Raw genomic sequence first — 16,185 nt, 5'->3', positions numbered from 1 at the left:
GTTAAGGGCAGACTATAGCCCACGAATGTGCAGTCGTTTCTTTTGCCAAATGGACATACCTCTACAGTCGACACATTGGCATCTTCTATTATGGCTGTTGCAACCAATTGCTCCGCGACCGAACGGGTTGAAACCACCATGAAGCATAGCCACCAGGGCGAGATAATGAAGCAAGATGACACCAATTCTATCGAAGATGGTGAGTTATGGGCCTCATCAGGTGTTTTGAACGTCGTCGTCTCGGGACTGGGACTCTTCAGTGATGGCTATAATGCTCAGATGAGTGAGTTCACCTTTAGCGAAGCCTGTGCTTAGCATGCCATGCCCAGCTTGCATAAGAAAAATCACTAATCTCAGTTCCCGCAAAGTCGGCTACATGGAGCCTTTGTTCTCTGTCTTGTTAGTTCCCTTCAGGAGCCCCGTAGCTTAGGGCTATCTGTTGACGCATTCATTAGCATTAGGTATAAAAATACCATGTCCTCAAACATCAAAACCAGACTATCCAATTCCTTTCTTATTGGAGAGATCTTTGGTATGCTCTTCTTCGGTGCTTTAATTGACCGAGTAGGAAGACGGACAGGAGTGGTGGCTACTACCTTGTTCTTGGTGCTTGGTATCATCTTGTCTGCTGCAGCACACGGTACCTCGGAGTTGGGGTAAGACTCGCTTCAATTGAACGAAGTATCAACCAGAAGTTTTAACTTTCTGATCAGAATCTTTTGGATGATGATTGTTGCTCGCGGTATCGCTGGCTTCGGAGCTGGTGGCGAGTATCCTGTCTGCGCAACCAGCGCAACTGAGGCGGCTGATGAGACCGCCAATCTTCGGAAGAAGAGAGGATTTCTGGTCGCGTCAACCACAGATTTTGCTGTGGATATGGTACGTGTCTCAATCATCGGAGTGGGTTTTATGTAACTCAAATAGAACTATGCTTAGGGCTTCGTGGCCGCCGGTATTGTGGCCCTCATTGTTCTCGCTTGCTTCCACCAGGATGTCAAAAGTGGGGTTTGGAGAGTCTGTTTTGGGCTTGGTTTTGTGGTATGCTCTAAGAACCCTCAGCACGAAGTGATGTACTGAAAATTGTGACAGATCCCTGTTTTCATGTGTTTCTTTCGGATTCGCATGATCAATTCGAAGCAATATCGCAAGCACGCTATCAAGTCGCGATACCCATATTGGCTTGTCCTTCGGAGGTATTGGAAACCGATACTGGGAACCTGTAAGTTTTGTTCCTGGATATAATTGCATCAGCCGCCCTGATATCTTAGCTCTCGCTTGGTTCTGCTACGACTTTGTCACGTATCCGTTTGGACTTTTCACTTCCACCATCATCTCTCAACTCAGCCCAAACAATACAACAGTGGAAAATATTGGTTACGGAGTACGTAAAAAAAAGCAGCCGGATGTCCTAAAATCGAGATGCTGATATGGTCCACCAGACGGTTGTTAATTGCTTCTATCTCCCAGGCTGCCTACTGGGAGGGCTCCTGATGGATAAAATTGGAAGGAAGCAGAACATGACTCTCGGCTTCGTGCTCTGGGGTATATGGGGCTTCATATTGGGCGGCGCTCTTCGCCCGATACAGTCAGTATTCCCGTTGTTCGTCGTTATGTACGGCATTTTCAACGCCCTGGGTGAGATGGGCCCCGGTGTGTCGACCTTTCTGTGCGCCGCAGAGTCATTCCCCACCCCTCTTCGTGGTCACTTCCTTGGTCTGGCCGCTGCAGTAGGAAAGGCGGGCGCATCAATCGGGACTGAAGTATTTACGCCCATTCAGGACTCGTTCTCATCTACCGAAAAAGGTCAACAAGCCGTCTTCCTGATAGGGTCGGCTTTCTGTATGGTTGGCGCGTTGATAGCGTGGTTCCTGATCCCGGATATGTCGCGAGAGCTGGAAACCGAGGATGCCAGGTTCAAGGCGTATTTGGAAGAGAACGGGTACGACATCAGCTCATATGGGGAGGCGCTCTGCGTGGAGCAAAAAATAGATAGTTAGAATTTGGGAACCGTGAAAGGACTCTCCTAGAAATCCTTTTAACGAAGGTGATACCGCGCGCAACTTATAATGCCAATGAGGTGGTAATCTGATCGTTCTCTTGCAGTGAATCTGATATTGATGCTGAGTAACGCCCGAGTCCACCTGATTCAGATGGGCGTTCCATTTCTTGGACAGCCCAGGCAATACATTCGTGCCAGTCTAGCGGCAATGCCTTACGAACGGCAACAACTATTTCTCTCCCCCAGTATGCCATCCATATGTTGCTCCGCAGCCAGTCGAGAGTGACTGCGTAGTTGGCTAGAATGGACAGAGCCAAGGGCTCGCCAATGCGCACCATTGACCAGAACTCTGGAGGGCAAATAACAGCAAAATATGAGAATGTCATTTTTATGCGGCGATACATAATTGACATTGCAAGGCTGTGTCTCAGAGTTTTTATGGTCGGTTCATATATACCCATGCGAGCGGCTTCGGGCGCCATTGCAGCGCGTGAAAGGAGTTTGCTTAGCACATCCTCAAGCTCAGATGAAAGCACCGTCGGTGGAAACGGATGTGGCAACATCAAGACGGACCAACGACTACGTACCATGGTATCGTGATCAGATTTGACGAGAAAGGATGATCCTCGAATTAGAGAGAAGACCTGGTGAAGCCTGTCTATAGGGTCTTCTGTAGGCTCAGAGGGACGCTGGATCCCAAAAGTATAGAGGCTGACGACGCATGAGAATGCAAAAACAGCATCATGATTTTCGGGTGTGATGTTAGAAAGGTGCGACCGAAACATTGCGACACCGAGATCATGATGGCGGATAGCGATGACCGTGTGTCTTTGCGGTGAAACACCCTTAAGAGCCAAGTGTAAGGCACTCAATCCCAAAAGGCCGTGCAACAGAAAATTATGTTTGAAAGCCAGCTCAGTAACCCACTCTCCCCATAACGATTGGTTTTGGTCTCGTGGTATGATGACGTCCGTGATACTTCTTGATGTGTGTAAAGCATAATGATTCATTAACCTCAGCCGTTCCTTTTCTGTATCCGTAAAGTCACATTCCATGTCAGAGCGTTCCGTACCAGGTGTGGAAGCTGCAGCAGAAATCAAATCGCTAGGAGAATGGCTGCTATATCCGTCAGAAATGCTAGATGATCGGTGATTGATACGAGATGAGTCGTCTCTGGCTTGATTTGAAGGCATTTCATTTCTGGGTGCCACGAATACCAGATTCGCTGGCTGAGTAGCCAACGAGCAAGCCGAACCTATTCTTCTGCATCGGCCACATTGGGGTCTATCTTCGTCGCACTACTTACGATAAGCACGGGACACGCACGGAGCCACGTAACTAACCTTTGTGCGATTATTCTTACACTGCGAACAGCCATGTCGGCTCTTATTGTGGTAGCGCCTTTGGGGCATGAGCCGCGGTGCTATTAGACTGAGTCGATCTAATAGAAACGGACCAATGATCCGGGGATCAGTAGTGGACAGATAATGCGATGATAGAACGATGGATCTTCTCTTGCAGGGCTGCTATAATAGTATTTTTAGTAATGACATGAAGGCTTAAGGCGCCGCGTGGCCCAGGGAAATTCGAGAACCGGCTGAATTAGATACCATAGCTCTGAGGTGAGAAGTTGGCGTGGAGAAGGCAAGAGAGTAATACGTGAGCAGTGACCCGTGGATCATCGACACGCTAGCCCTTATTCGGCAATTTGTACGTGGTACGGTCTATAGTACCTGGGATCGAGCACCCTTTCAAGCTCTCCCTTTCGCTCATTGCTTGTCCACGAGAGAACATGCATCGGATATTAACTGATATGAAACTCCTATCCCCGATAAGCCCCTAAAGTCCGTGCAAAGTGGTTCCGTTCCCCTCATATATGAGACCCTCCGGACCTCACTGCCCTGCCTCAAATTCGATACTCATGTTCATAACATTCATTACGGTATCTATCTAACATGGTCGGATTAGACGACGTACGTGCCACGAACACTGCTCTAGTTCAGCGCCAGCCTTTGGTTGCTGTCTTCTTTGGTGGTACCTCAGGCATTGGTCACTATACCTTGCGTGCATTGGCCACAGCGGAAGCCAATGGTGGTAAGGGCTTTCGTGCATATATTGTTGGCAGAAATATCAAAGCCGCCGAAGAGATTATTGCAGAATGTCGTGGCATATGCCCCAAAGCCCAGATCAGATTCTTGCAGACTGAAGATATCTCGCTGATTCAAAATGTAAATCGCGTCTGCGAAGAGATTATTCAGATGGAAGAAAAGGAGCAACAAGACCCAAGGATCGACTATCTCATGCTAAGTCAGGGAGGGCCTATATACCAGCCACGGAAAGGTGCGTTCGAAATTATTGGTTATATCTGCATTTCTGACAAATTCGCAGACACGAAAGAAGGTATCGACGTCACGATGTCCTTGATGTACTACTCTCGCATGAGAGCGATAACAAAGCTCCTTCCATTGCTACTCAAATCCACTCTCCCTGCAACAGTCGTTTCGGTTTTTGCCGCTGGTTACGAGCAAAAGCTATTTCCCGACGACCTCTCTTTGCGCGATCTAGATAACTATAACTATTCTACGGCTCGCTCACATATGATTTACATGCATGTGTGCTTCATGGAAACCTTGGCAGAACAACATCGTGGGAAGCTCAGTCTGATACACATCTTCCCTGGTCTCGTGTTGGGACCCGGGTTTGAGAAGCATGACTTGCCTGCTTGGTTCAGAGTGCTGTGGCGTTACATATTTGTTCCCTTCTTCGCACCTTTCCTGACTGTTCCACCATCCGAGAGTGGTGACAGGATGCTGAGCCTGGCGTCGTCTCGTTATCCGCCACGGGGGGCGACTTCTGCGCAGAAAAAAGAGGAGACTACTGTGGGAACAGATGGTGAGCTTGGAAGCGGTGCTTACTCTCTTGGCAAGTACTGCGATACCAACTACAACGCCAAGTCCTATGAGAAGATCAACAAGGACGAACTGAGGCAGAAGGTGTGGAATCATACTATGAGCGCTTTCGAGACTATCGAGGCAGGTGAAGTTTTTGCGAAATGAGGGGGTCTTATGGATTACTTAGGGGATGGATCATTTGTAATGAAATTTGACCATTGGGGTCGGATTGTAGCAACCTGCGGAGACTAATCCGCCACTGCATTTCTGAAGAAGTGAGCTTTACTGGAGTTCGAGAGATACAATTTGTAGCTATCTTATTAGGACTATCTCAAGACAGCGTTAAATTGTTCTGGTACAGTACAAAAAACAACTCCAGCTCCAGCTCCGAGCTTACGCTCGGAGATCCCGACAATTCCGCGGAGGGCCCATTCATGTCCGGGAACAGCCTCCGGACATAGCCTCAACTACGGGGTATACAAGCAGGCGACCATCCCCACCAAACCTCATATCCTCAGATAACCATTGACTACTTCCAGAACCCTCAAATGCTACTTAATTCAAACCATCATGTCCAACTCATCAGCTGCTAGCCTTGTCGCTTTGAACTCGTCAACGCTTGGTACTGCGATGCCAGAAGTGACTCTACCGGATGGCAGCAAAGTGCAGACAGGCACAGTAGGGCAAGTGATCCTTCGAACCCGCTAATTTATTGCTTTGGAATTTGGACTGAATTGACGATGAACGTAGAGCAATGCTGGTCAATATCCGGGCGTATAATGAAGCACATGCAGCTGGGGACAAAGTCAAAATGGACACGCTCAGGACAGCTCTTAGAGCGGCGATCCCGTTGTTAATGAAAGTGGGTATGTTTGACCTGTTTCCGCCTGAGGAGTGGATACAAGGGGATAATGAGGGGCGAAAACAGGTCGGAGAGATGTATCTGGAGTTATTGAAGTCGATGTGATTGTACTTTATGCCCTGTTAAATTTCGAGCTTAATCACTTGTGGAGCGTTTCGCTGGAGTTATGGTCAGTTTGTCACTCATCATCTTAGTTAACTATCTCTGAATGTGCTGCACGAAGCTCTGGACGCGATACCAAAACAAGTTAGTTCCCGCTCTGGAAGTGCCCGGTCTCGGGCAGGTCAGGCCTGCTTCTTGATTTACCCGCTTTCAACATTTGCTCCGACTCTTCGCTCTCAATCATGTCAGTATGGTGATGAGTTGATCACTGCTTTCAATGCCGGTTGTTTATTGTCAAAATGCCAGACTCTAATCTGCGCAGCCGCCAACATCGATCACATGCGGTTCGACGTAATGGGTCCTTGCAATCGTGTGAGCCGTGTCGCAAATCTAAATTGCGATGCGACCATGAGAGACCAGTCTGCGGCCGATGCTTGACTAAGAATATGGTATCGGGATGTTTTTATCATCCAGCACCGATGACGAAGAAAGTGACTGGAGGCTCGACCAGGTCTGCCAGAGGCTCACGAGGAAGAAACAGCCAGTTAATTGCAAGGTAACAATTCTCCAGTCACATTTAAATCCAACTACACATGGAAGTTCTGCGCACGAAGGTGTGCTAACATCGTTATAGCTCGTCAACTACAGGAGCAGGCGGAGGGAGCGCTCTTCCAAGACAAAATACTACGCTGGAGTCGGCTTCTGCTTCTCCTGGATACTTGGGCTCGACGAGCTACTCAGCCATTCTTGCGGAGCATCGTCCCGAGTTCTCTCTCAATGTAGATAACAGCTCCATGCCCACCACATTGTCCCAATCTATGGAACCCGAACGACTCCAGACTGGAGTGCGGTTACTAAAGCTACTTCAAAACCTCACAATATGCGATAGCTTAATCCGGAGATATTACACCCGAGTCCTTGTTGCTGTCATTCCAGAGATCGTCACAATGTCTATTGTACGCTCCGCTCGGAATGTCCTCGGGGCCCTTGATTTCACCGAGGATGTCGAAGATCAGCTTCAGAACACAGTTCGAAAGGTGTCGCAGAATACTTCCAGGCCATTGTCAACCTATCGTTCAATGACAGTGGAGCAATACTGTGCAGCGTTTACTGGGCAAAATCTACGTTGGGAAGCTATAGGCATCATCTTCGCAACTGCTGGAATGTCGCTTTCATCTACACCTGAGAGTGACCCAGATCTATACCAGGTGGCGGCGGACACCTCAGCCCGGGAGAGACTCCGCGCTCAGCTTGTCGAAGCGAGCAGCACCTGCCTCACTTTTAGCGACCAGGCTTCTTCAGTCAATGAGCTATTGGGCTTTTGCCAGTATAGCAGCTTTGTACTTCTCACCCATGTCTACGGTGACTCAAGTAAGTATAGAGACCTTGCTTTCCCAGTATTACTCTTCTTAGGACGTAGCATATGCTGATTGTCGTTTGAAATTAGGCTACCAAGCCTGGCGTCGCCTCCGTGAATTATCCGCTACAATTTATGCGGCTGGACTTCACCAGGACAGCCCCATGGACGATAATTGCCCTTTCTTTCTTCGTCAATGGAGAAGATCTTGCTTTGCTGCTGCCTTCTCAGCAGATAAGAATCAAGCCACATTCGTGGGACGACCGCCATCCATTAACTACCGCTACAGCACCCTAACACCCCCACTGGACATTAGCGAAAGAAGTATAGTCCATGGTGGGGATGAGTTAAACGCGGCGATCGCAAGATTAGATCGTTTCGGATGGTCAGCCGAAGATGAGGTCGATCGAGCAAGTGTGCTCCGTCTTCGTTTCATATTGGCCGTATATAGAGAACGAGCTCTCGAGATAGCCTTAGGGACCGGTGAGCACAGCGATACGGTGCAGAATTCTGAGTGAGTCATACTCATGCCATGGTGTCTCGTGCGAATGAATAATGATCTTGTCGCTAATCTATTCAAGTGAAATAATAAAGCAAGCGCGGGAGTCGTGGGCAGTGTGCCCCGTCCGTCTCCGTTACGACGTGTCTGCGGAAGGGACCGAGTCGGGACCCCTAACAAAGTCGTTCACCTTGCTCCATATTTACCTGGACTACCTTTATACTATTTTCCTTTTGCAGAGGACTGTTGTTAAACGCGTAAACACCGGGCATGAGGCTCTCTTTGATACGTCACGAACAATGTTGTCCAATATCATTAAAGGCAACGCTGACAGTGACCCAGCCTTTGACTTGAGTAGACATCGTGCTTGGGTTGTATGTTAAATACCCCTTAGAGTATGCTGTCTTTCCTATAATTAACATGGTGCAGTTCCTTTACTACGGCCTCCCCAGTGCCAGCGTCCTCATCCTCGAGCTCCTTCACCAAAACCAGGGAATCGGTACATACACTACTGCGTTACCGCGTGCTGAAATCATCCGAAATCTGAGTGTTTTCATCTCATGCCTCTCCTGGGTAGCGCGACCGGGACATGGCAATTACCATACGTGCAAGGAAGCGGAGAGGAAGTTGTCTCATATTCTTGACCAGGTTCTTGATCCTCAGCCCATCGAGGATCTGGCTTTCCACGATGCCACCTCTGGCCTGTACAGTCTCCTCGACTGGTACCATCCCAGCAATCCCAACAATTGGGACTTCAACTCAGAGTATCTACCTCCGCAAAACTGACTTCTCTTGTGAGATGTAAACATATGGGTATCGCATTAATCATCAAAGGTCATTAACTCATGAAAGAGGATCCCAACTATCGTCCAGGACCAACCAACGGGGACCCGCACATGGACTGGCCTATGTTTCCTATAAAGCCGAAAAATGAAGATATTGATGCCCATAGTGAGCGACAACATTCGAGTGGCGTAAGACCGGCGTGGGATGAATGCCCAGACAAGACACCATACGCCGCATAAGCCTGGAAAAAGAAGAGGTCGGTCGCATTCACACCATCCACACAAACTCATTACTCGGATGGGTCTCTTGAACGTAATACGCTCTATGACAGAGTGGGCAATTGAAGTGGTCTTGCAGATACCACTTTTCGAGACATTCTCGATGGAACACGTGCAGACATTTGAGTTCTCGGATTTCCTGGCAGCGCAGAACCGACTCGAGGCAAACAACGCTGTCAACGGCACCGTTAGTGGGCGAACAACTTGCTAGCGTTGCCGCTAATTCAGCCGTTGGTCGGCAGATGCAAGCTAAACGTACCACATGAAGTCGCCTTCAACACCTTCGGACGGTAAAAGAGGGCCTTTAGCTCGCGACCACCAATCTTCTAATGTCCGAGTTGGGGAGACGGCATCCAGCTTGCGTAACTTGTCGCTTGAGCTGCCTTTGCTCTTGAGAACGGGATGGCGCTCACGCCGATTGACGAAAAGGGTCAGACTATAGAGATTTAGGGTATTAGTGGCGCGAAGGCGATCATGACCAGCATCGGGCACAAAGCTGAAAAGGGGCTGGCTAATCACTCACAGCAAACACATGATGATTAAGGTCGCGACTCCTAGTCCGATTCCTAAGACAATGGCCATGTGGTGATTGACCTGAGGGTTATCCTTTTTCTCCGACAACCCCATGTTCCTCGTCGCGGGAACTCGGTGTGGTCGGGCTGCGAGCGAGAGAGAGGCGACAATCCTCAACCGAGGCCGAGGATGTCTTTCCTTTAGTTATATTTTGACTTCTCGTTAATTCTGAAGAGAGTTGTTCCACAGCCCCGGGGATTCTGGCCGCTAATAAAGGATACGAGCCACCACCAAGCGTTGTACCTCTGATCGTCGTCACCTGGCGGGGTATGCGCCAACCATGCTTTATCAGGCCATCCCGAAGCCATCAATCAGCAGATGCTCGTGAGACGTACATTTCCCACGGTCGCTGACGCCCGAGTATTCAAGAAAAAGGAATGAGGGGCTTGACTGAATAACAGTTTGGTTTTAAGATCAGGAAATCACAGTGCTATCGCCATCACCATGACAACACAGGGTTCCTTTGTCTGGCTTCAGGCTATGTGCCACCCATGTGCTCTATTCCCTTGAAAGCCCAGCCAGAGGCATCTGGCTGCCTGCATTCCACACCTTTTTCCCCAGGTCATCCGGCAGCAGCTTCTCCCAACTACTAGCGCAGGTTGCCGCTGGGGGGCTCAGCAGCGCACATCCATCACTCTAAACGATGCTACTAACCCTATAGCACTGACCGTCGGGCGATCGCTGCAAGCATTGATTCATTCCTTCCCATGCGCCCCGGACTAACTTCCTTGGCGCGGTTGCAAGGGAGCTCTCGATGGATGGTCGGCTGAGCATGATTTTGGTGGCGGTCGCACTAGCTGGAAGCCAACAAATTAGCAGGTCATGCCATGTCGTGCCAGGTCATGCCACGGCTGCCGATCCACACAGATCCCCCGGATGTGCAGCTCGCGCTCATTGTTACCCATGGCTATGACGCAGTTTGCTCCTGTCTTGTATAAACAACACGCTTATCCAGATCTTCACACTCGGTGATCGGGACGCTAAAGACAACACACACTGCAGACTCTGCATCAACTGGCTTCCCATATTCGGGACTGGACTGTCTAGCTTACTCCGAAAACATTATGTCTCCTTTGCACGCTTATAGGCCGCAATATCGGCAGCCCAATACACCAAGTTGACCTGTCCCTCATTTCTACACACCACAACTGGCGCCGTCCTCAGCTAATGAAGCAGCATGCCCCTACTTATCCCTTACCAGGGGCGTTGGTCGCACAGCACCTTTGACTCAAATAAGCTGCAATTCCACTTAAGTCTGCACTAGTCAGACAACCGCCTTCTACACCTACACCGAAAGCAATATAGAGAGCTGCGCTCCCACCTACCTGTATAAGCCGACAGCCCAAACCGACCAACCCGATATCACCACTACAACCACAATCCCACATCATGGCCTCCCCCGCGCAAGCCATCACGCTCGAAGAGCACGCGATATTCCCATCCCTCGAAAGCAACAACTTCTTCTACGACAACACATGGAAGATCTACCCTGAATGTCGCAACCTCGCAAAAGACCTCTCTAAAACCCGTCTCGCCAACATGGACGCCGGCAACGTCTCCTACCAGATCCTCTCCCACCTTCCCGGCGGCGTCGCCTCAACCGACCCCGCGCGCTGCTACGCAGCCAACAACGAAATGGCCACCGCCATAAAACAGCACCCGGATCGATTCGGCGGCTTCGCAGCGCTCCCAATGGCCCACCCCCTCGAAGCCGCCAAAGAACTCCGCCGCACCGTCACCGACCTCGGCTTCCTCGGTGCCCTAATCGACAACCACCTCCCGGACGGAACTACCCACTATGACGACGAACGCTTCTGGCCCGTCTTCGCAGCCGCCGAATCCCTCGACGTCCCTCTCTACATCCACCCTTCCACCCCATCCCAGGATTCCATCCAAACCCGCTTCTCCGGCAACTATCCACTCGCTGCAGAACTCGGCCTCGCGTCCGGAGCCTGGGGCTGGCATGAGAACGTAGGCCTGCATATCCTGAAACTCTACGCGGCGGGGGTATTCGAGCAATACCCTAAACTCAAGATAGTGATCGGACACATGGGCGAGCTGCTCCCGATCATGTTGCACCGGATCGCGAGGTTGGGGTTTTTCAAGGGGTTGGCGGCATCGAGACGCAAGGGGATTATGGATGTCTGGAATGAGAATATATGGGTTACGACGAGTGGAGTGTTTAGTGTTGAGACGTTGATGATGTTGTTGCAGGTTACGAAGGTGGAGAGGGTGATGTATAGTGTGGATTATCCGTTCGAGGATAATGTTACGGGAAAGGAGTTTTTGAAGAAGGTCAGGGAGTCGGGGAAGTTGTCGGCCCAGGAGGTGGATCTGATTGAGTTTGGGAATGCGAGGGAGTTTTTCAGGTTGGGGAGTAGGGCGTTTCTTTGATTGGGTTGGGGTGGGGATTACAGGGCGGAGGGATGGATGGTTGGGTTATGGTATAGAACAAGACCAGAGTTCTGATCGGCGAAATGGAATGACGCAGTGCAATTCGGTTCGTTGTGTATTTGCTTCTTTACTGATTTGTCATGAACGGTCACACGCTTCCTTGATAGAAGACACCGCCATGGTCACACGGTACTAGTATGCTCGACATTGATGACCGATACCCCCGTCTCCTCTGCCTTCTCAGTCTCGACTGTACCCCCCTTTACGACTACATCCTCGGGAAGCATTCCCAGGGCACGACCACCGAAGAGCAAATCGATCTCTTCGAGTGACTTCTGGTTTGTTTCTTTGAAGAAGAAGTAGACGGTTGGAAGAGTGATGCATACGTCTGTTTCGATTTTGATGTGGTTAGCAGACAAGCAGTAAGGGAAAGGGAGGAATATAGGGCAACCGAGTTGGTAAAGGAGTATGGGTTACTCACTCCACGCCGCAAACACGAAATAAAATTTCCACTGGATCTTGTCCAGCGCGATCGGGGAGACCTGGTTCCAGAGAGTGCTTACGGCCCAGTTGCCAATGGCAGTGGCGAAGGCGTTTCCTCGACCGCGGATTTGCATTGGCATTACTTCTGCCATGTAGACCCTATTTATCGATAGTAGCATGTTAGAAGGCAACAGTATCCATGTTAGTTGATAGTTGGGGGAGGCACTAACCAACTGCAAGGGCCGAATGATAGAGAAAAGATAACGGTGATGCAGAAGATGAAGAAAACACCGCCGATACTGTATCCCTTTCGAGTGCCGTCCAGGTTCTGCGAGTAGAGAGCTGCTTCGCAGATGAGGGCGATGGTGATTGCGATGGTTCCGAACAACATGGGCTTGCGGCGTCCAACTCGGTCGAGGAGGAAGAAAATGAAGATGAAGTTCGTGATGGGACCGACGCAGTTGTAGATTCCTGCTACGAGGGTGTTGCGGTTACCTGTGATGCCGAGGGCGTTGTACATGATTGTTTGGTAGTAGTTTACGACGTTGACGCCTGTCATCTGGGTGAAGACTTGGACGGCGATGCCGTGCCTGATTGGGTGGGATGTTAATAGAATGCGGGGTAAAACCAGGGTGTTGGTAGGAGAAGGAAACGCACATGAGTCGGGTTCGCCATTGAGGCACACGGAACATGATGAGCCATCCGGGAACGGTGACAGCTTTTTCGGCTTCAATAGTGGTTTTTATTTCATTGTATTCCGTCTGGATCCAGTCCTCGTTGATGCCGTCGAAGTGTAATCTTCGGAGAATTTTCATCGCTTCCTCGTAGCGTTCCTTTTCGATCAGGTATCGAGGTGATTCGGGCATAAAGAACATGCCTATAACGAGAAGAACGGCAGGGACGGCCTGAAAGGCAAGCGGGAATCGCCATTGAAATTCGCTAGTATCCGGCGCATGAAGGGAGCCGTAGCCGACCCAGCTAATCTTAAGTTAATGTTTTCCTTGTCTGAAATATATGCAGACATGGTTGTGATGGTGGTATACATACGTACTGACAATAAATCCAACACCGATCATCTGCTGGGCTAGACCGATGATGAACCCACGCGAACGGGGATGAGCGACCTCTGCTTGATACACTGGGACAGACATAGACATGAGACCAACTGCCCAGCCGGCCAGAATACGACCAACAAGGATCATGGCCAAGTTCTTCGCTGACGATTGAAGAATAGCGCCAATCATGCAAATGAAAGCACCCATCTGGATAGTGAACTTTCGTCCGAAGCGATCCATCGTTAGACCACCCTGAAGCGCGCCAATGCATGCTAGCAGCCATTGTTAGCCAGAAGGGCAATACATGGAATGAAGAAGGTCCAAGCCAGAGAGAAGAACCTACCACCTCCCGAAAATGTGCTGTTGATAGCACCAATGATGCTTGATGTCTGGGTGGTGTTGAAGAAAGCCAGAAAATTCTTCGACTCGATTACGTCCGTCATGACACCGCTGTCATATCCGAACAGGAAAGACCCTGTAGCTGCAAATGCAGCCAGGCCAATTGTAAAGTATCGACCCATCTTGAAATGCCGATCGATATATTATGGTGTGTGAATCTCTTAGGCCATGAAGTAGTGTCAAGTGGGACATTGAACGGCAGGACTTATAGGAAAAACACAGGAAAGGACCCCGAGCGGGGGTGGGGCAGATAACATGGGCTATATACGTCAAATCCCTGCTAAGCCTTGTTCCGGGGTCAAATGCATGGAGATTTCAACAAGCTCATCTCTTTGGCATGCGTCAGACTGGGGACTGTTGACCGGTGGACGAAAAGGCCGATGGTGGAGCGAGGGTTAGCAGGAAGCTTGAAAATCCGGGGTGGCCGGCCGGCCCGGGACTAGCATGGCCATCTCGCTCCTGATTGCGTTCGCCAATGTAGTAAACTTCCCCAGCCGACATGATTGGCGTTTAACGCACTAACGAAAGAGGCGCCGGTGTGCTCAGCCCGTGCGCGGTTGCAGTCCGCTGGAGGGAATCTGGCGGCCAGCCGGAGAAGGATTCTGCCTCAATGACAGCCACTATGGCGTCTCGTCCATCCAAACCGAGCTTTTGAACCAATAGGGTATTTGAGTTCCGGTTCTCCAGGTTTCGAGTATGGTGACTACCCAATCTTCTGGCCACTGCTGTCTATAATTGTAGCATTGCTCGTCCGGGGTAGCGGCCCAGGTTGCCGTGGCAGGCAGGCTAGCAGTGGTCTAGGACAGTCTAGGCATGAGACTAATCCTGACGTGCTGCATGGTCAAACAGGGTGCTGCGGTGACAGGTTGAAGTATAGAGCAGAAGTTGAAGCGGGATGTAGTTTCTGGTCGGGCACATGATGTTTCCACGTGCCCTAGAGTCTTCCTTCTACTACAATTGTCTGCGACTCACCTTCAATTCAGTCGGATCTCTATCATGAAGTCTGTTGTGCAGCACGAGGGTTGAAGGTATAAATGCGGGGTAGGCGCAATAGCAACTACTACGCTTTCCAACTGCACTAACGTCCGCTCATCTCAGGAAGCCTCAAAGCAAGCAAACTGGTCACGCACAAATACCCTTTTGGACAAGGAAGAATAGCCGACTGGTTAAATGCACGGCAGACGTGGCGTGTCAATGGAAACTCAGAATGAATCTCACGTCTCGATTGACGGAATCTGGTTAGCCAAGCCAGAAGGATTGCAGCTTATACAAGCTCTTCGCACCAATCCGACGAAGAACGGAACGCCCGATCTCTTGCTATTAACCATGGGACCCCCGAAGATAATGACAAGTAGCGGCCCCCGTCTCAAAGATAATATCTCGATGGCGAATAAATAGAATTGAATAGATCTGAGAAAACATGATTCTCTGTTGCCCGGGAAGTGTACGGGTGTAGCATTAATAATCGGAATTGATCAAGCCGGACTTGGGCAGCTTGGACAATTTACATGGAAAGTACGACTTGCAGCTAACAATGGCTGGTACAGCAATAATCTTGGTCGGTAAACCTGTCTTGAGTCTCTACGCAATTTATAAAAAAAAATAGATGGCGAAGAAGACGCAAGAGATCAATTCAATGAAGCTTGAGCGTACAAAATGTTCCTTTACTTGTAGAAGCATCTGGAACTAAGTTAAAGGCATGCCAGCATGACATATTACAAAATCAAGCTTTGATGCTATAAATTGCCTGTTCAATATCTATCAGCTCATCAGCTCGCTTCACAGGTCCTCCCCAGCGCACTCCTCCTTCGGCGTCAACCGCCCAATTGCCACTCAACTGCCATCGACTACCACTCTCGGTAGGCCTGTTCCAGATCCCCCTTTCCCACCCCAACTTCCCGATAGCTAGAAGTCCAGCTGGACTTAGGACATGGCCCCAAGAAGTCACGCCTAGGCCCCATTGCGCATAGATCTTGCGCTCAGCATCGACAATGACCGTCACGGGGTTAGAGCTAGAATCGCCGGTTCCCCCAATAGACTCCAGCCATTTCTCCGTTGATGGCTTGTCGCTATGCGACACTGCGACAAAGTTAATCTGGGGGTGAGTCTCAGCGGCAGTGCGCAACTCGAGAAAAGTTGCTTCCGCCACTGCAGTTACCATTAGGTTAGTAAACAAATGCGCATTTGAGACCAGACTAACCAGGACATCCACAGTGCCTGAGGAACGAGACGATGGTGGGTCTGTTGTTGTCGGCTGGGAGGGGCAGTTCTGGGCAAGAGGGAGCTTTATCTCCAGGCTGTGGTGAAGGAGAGAGCTGCACAGCTGGCGGCGAGAGCCATGAGGCGGCTTCTTGCGACAGGGACATCTGCGAGTACTATTCAGCACTGACGTATACAATCAATTAACAATTAGTGACTGAATAACCAGAGATGCGCATGTATGTTTGACGTGAGAAAGTTCTGCCAGACTCCATCTCATAATGGTGAGCTAACAGCTCGGCCCAGCC

At 50.0% G+C, this 16,185-nt stretch overlaps 7 protein-coding genes across 7 annotated transcripts; 4 read left to right on the top strand and 3 right to left on the bottom strand.

The window, feature by feature from the left end:
- Positions 1-90: 90 nt before the first annotated feature.
- Positions 91-1,997, top strand: AKAW2_10680A (uncharacterized protein; the record flags this gene model as incomplete). The annotated part of the gene is made up of 8 exons (XM_041689879.1): positions 91-283; positions 369-399; positions 456-656; positions 714-879; positions 937-1,038; positions 1,090-1,219; positions 1,269-1,381; positions 1,440-1,997. 8 exons carry the CDS (start codon positions 91-93, stop codon positions 1,995-1,997), a joined length of 1,494 nt encoding a protein of 497 aa, XP_041537400.1.
- A 1,957-nt stretch (positions 1,998-3,954) lies between these two features.
- Positions 3,955-5,055, top strand: AKAW2_10679A (uncharacterized protein; the record flags this gene model as incomplete). Its single annotated transcript, XM_041689867.1, has 2 exons — positions 3,955-4,339; positions 4,388-5,055. The coding sequence occupies 2 exons, from the start codon at positions 3,955-3,957 to the stop codon at positions 5,053-5,055; spliced, it is 1,053 nt and encodes a 350-aa protein (XP_041537399.1).
- Positions 5,056-6,153: 1,098 nt separating this feature from the next.
- AKAW2_10678A (putative C6 transcription factor) lies at positions 6,154-8,496 on the top strand (the record flags this gene model as incomplete). The annotated part of the gene is made up of 5 exons (XM_041689856.1): positions 6,154-6,410; positions 6,489-7,225; positions 7,302-7,725; positions 7,793-8,084; positions 8,140-8,496. 5 exons carry the CDS (start codon positions 6,154-6,156, stop codon positions 8,494-8,496), a joined length of 2,067 nt encoding a protein of 688 aa, XP_041537398.1.
- Positions 8,497-8,763: 267 nt separating this feature from the next.
- Positions 8,764-9,401, bottom strand: AKAW2_10677S (putative RING finger domain protein; the record flags this gene model as incomplete). The annotated part of the gene is made up of 3 exons (XM_041689845.1): positions 8,764-8,947; positions 9,034-9,210; positions 9,298-9,401. 3 exons carry the CDS (start codon positions 9,399-9,401, stop codon positions 8,764-8,766), a joined length of 465 nt encoding a protein of 154 aa, XP_041537397.1.
- A 1,335-nt stretch (positions 9,402-10,736) lies between these two features.
- Positions 10,737-11,741, top strand: AKAW2_10676A (amidohydrolase family protein; the record flags this gene model as incomplete). The annotated part of the gene is made up of 1 exon (XM_041689834.1): positions 10,737-11,741. One exon carries the CDS (start codon positions 10,737-10,739, stop codon positions 11,739-11,741), a length of 1,005 nt encoding a protein of 334 aa, XP_041537396.1.
- Positions 11,742-11,923: 182 nt separating this feature from the next.
- AKAW2_10675S (sugar porter family MFS transporter) lies at positions 11,924-13,800 on the bottom strand (the record flags this gene model as incomplete). The annotated part of the gene is made up of 6 exons (XM_041689823.1): positions 11,924-12,129; positions 12,223-12,383; positions 12,455-12,814; positions 12,882-13,202; positions 13,272-13,551; positions 13,623-13,800. 6 exons carry the CDS (start codon positions 13,798-13,800, stop codon positions 11,924-11,926), a joined length of 1,506 nt encoding a protein of 501 aa, XP_041537395.1.
- Positions 13,801-15,401: 1,601 nt separating this feature from the next.
- Positions 15,402-16,157, bottom strand: AKAW2_10674S (uncharacterized protein; the record flags this gene model as incomplete). Its single annotated transcript, XM_041689812.1, has 3 exons — positions 15,402-15,826; positions 15,879-16,044; positions 16,104-16,157. 3 exons carry the CDS (start codon positions 16,155-16,157, stop codon positions 15,402-15,404), a joined length of 645 nt encoding a protein of 214 aa, XP_041537394.1.
- Positions 16,158-16,185: the final 28 nt, after the last annotated feature.

This window comes from Aspergillus luchuensis, chromosome 1 (genome assembly GCF_016861625.1).
Source record: "Aspergillus luchuensis IFO 4308 DNA, chromosome 1, nearly complete sequence".
Lineage (NCBI taxonomy): Eukaryota > Fungi > Ascomycota > Eurotiomycetes > Eurotiales > Aspergillaceae > Aspergillus > Aspergillus luchuensis.
Note: the sequence above shows the minus strand (reverse complement) of the source record. Positions and strands in the feature narration are given on the sequence as shown.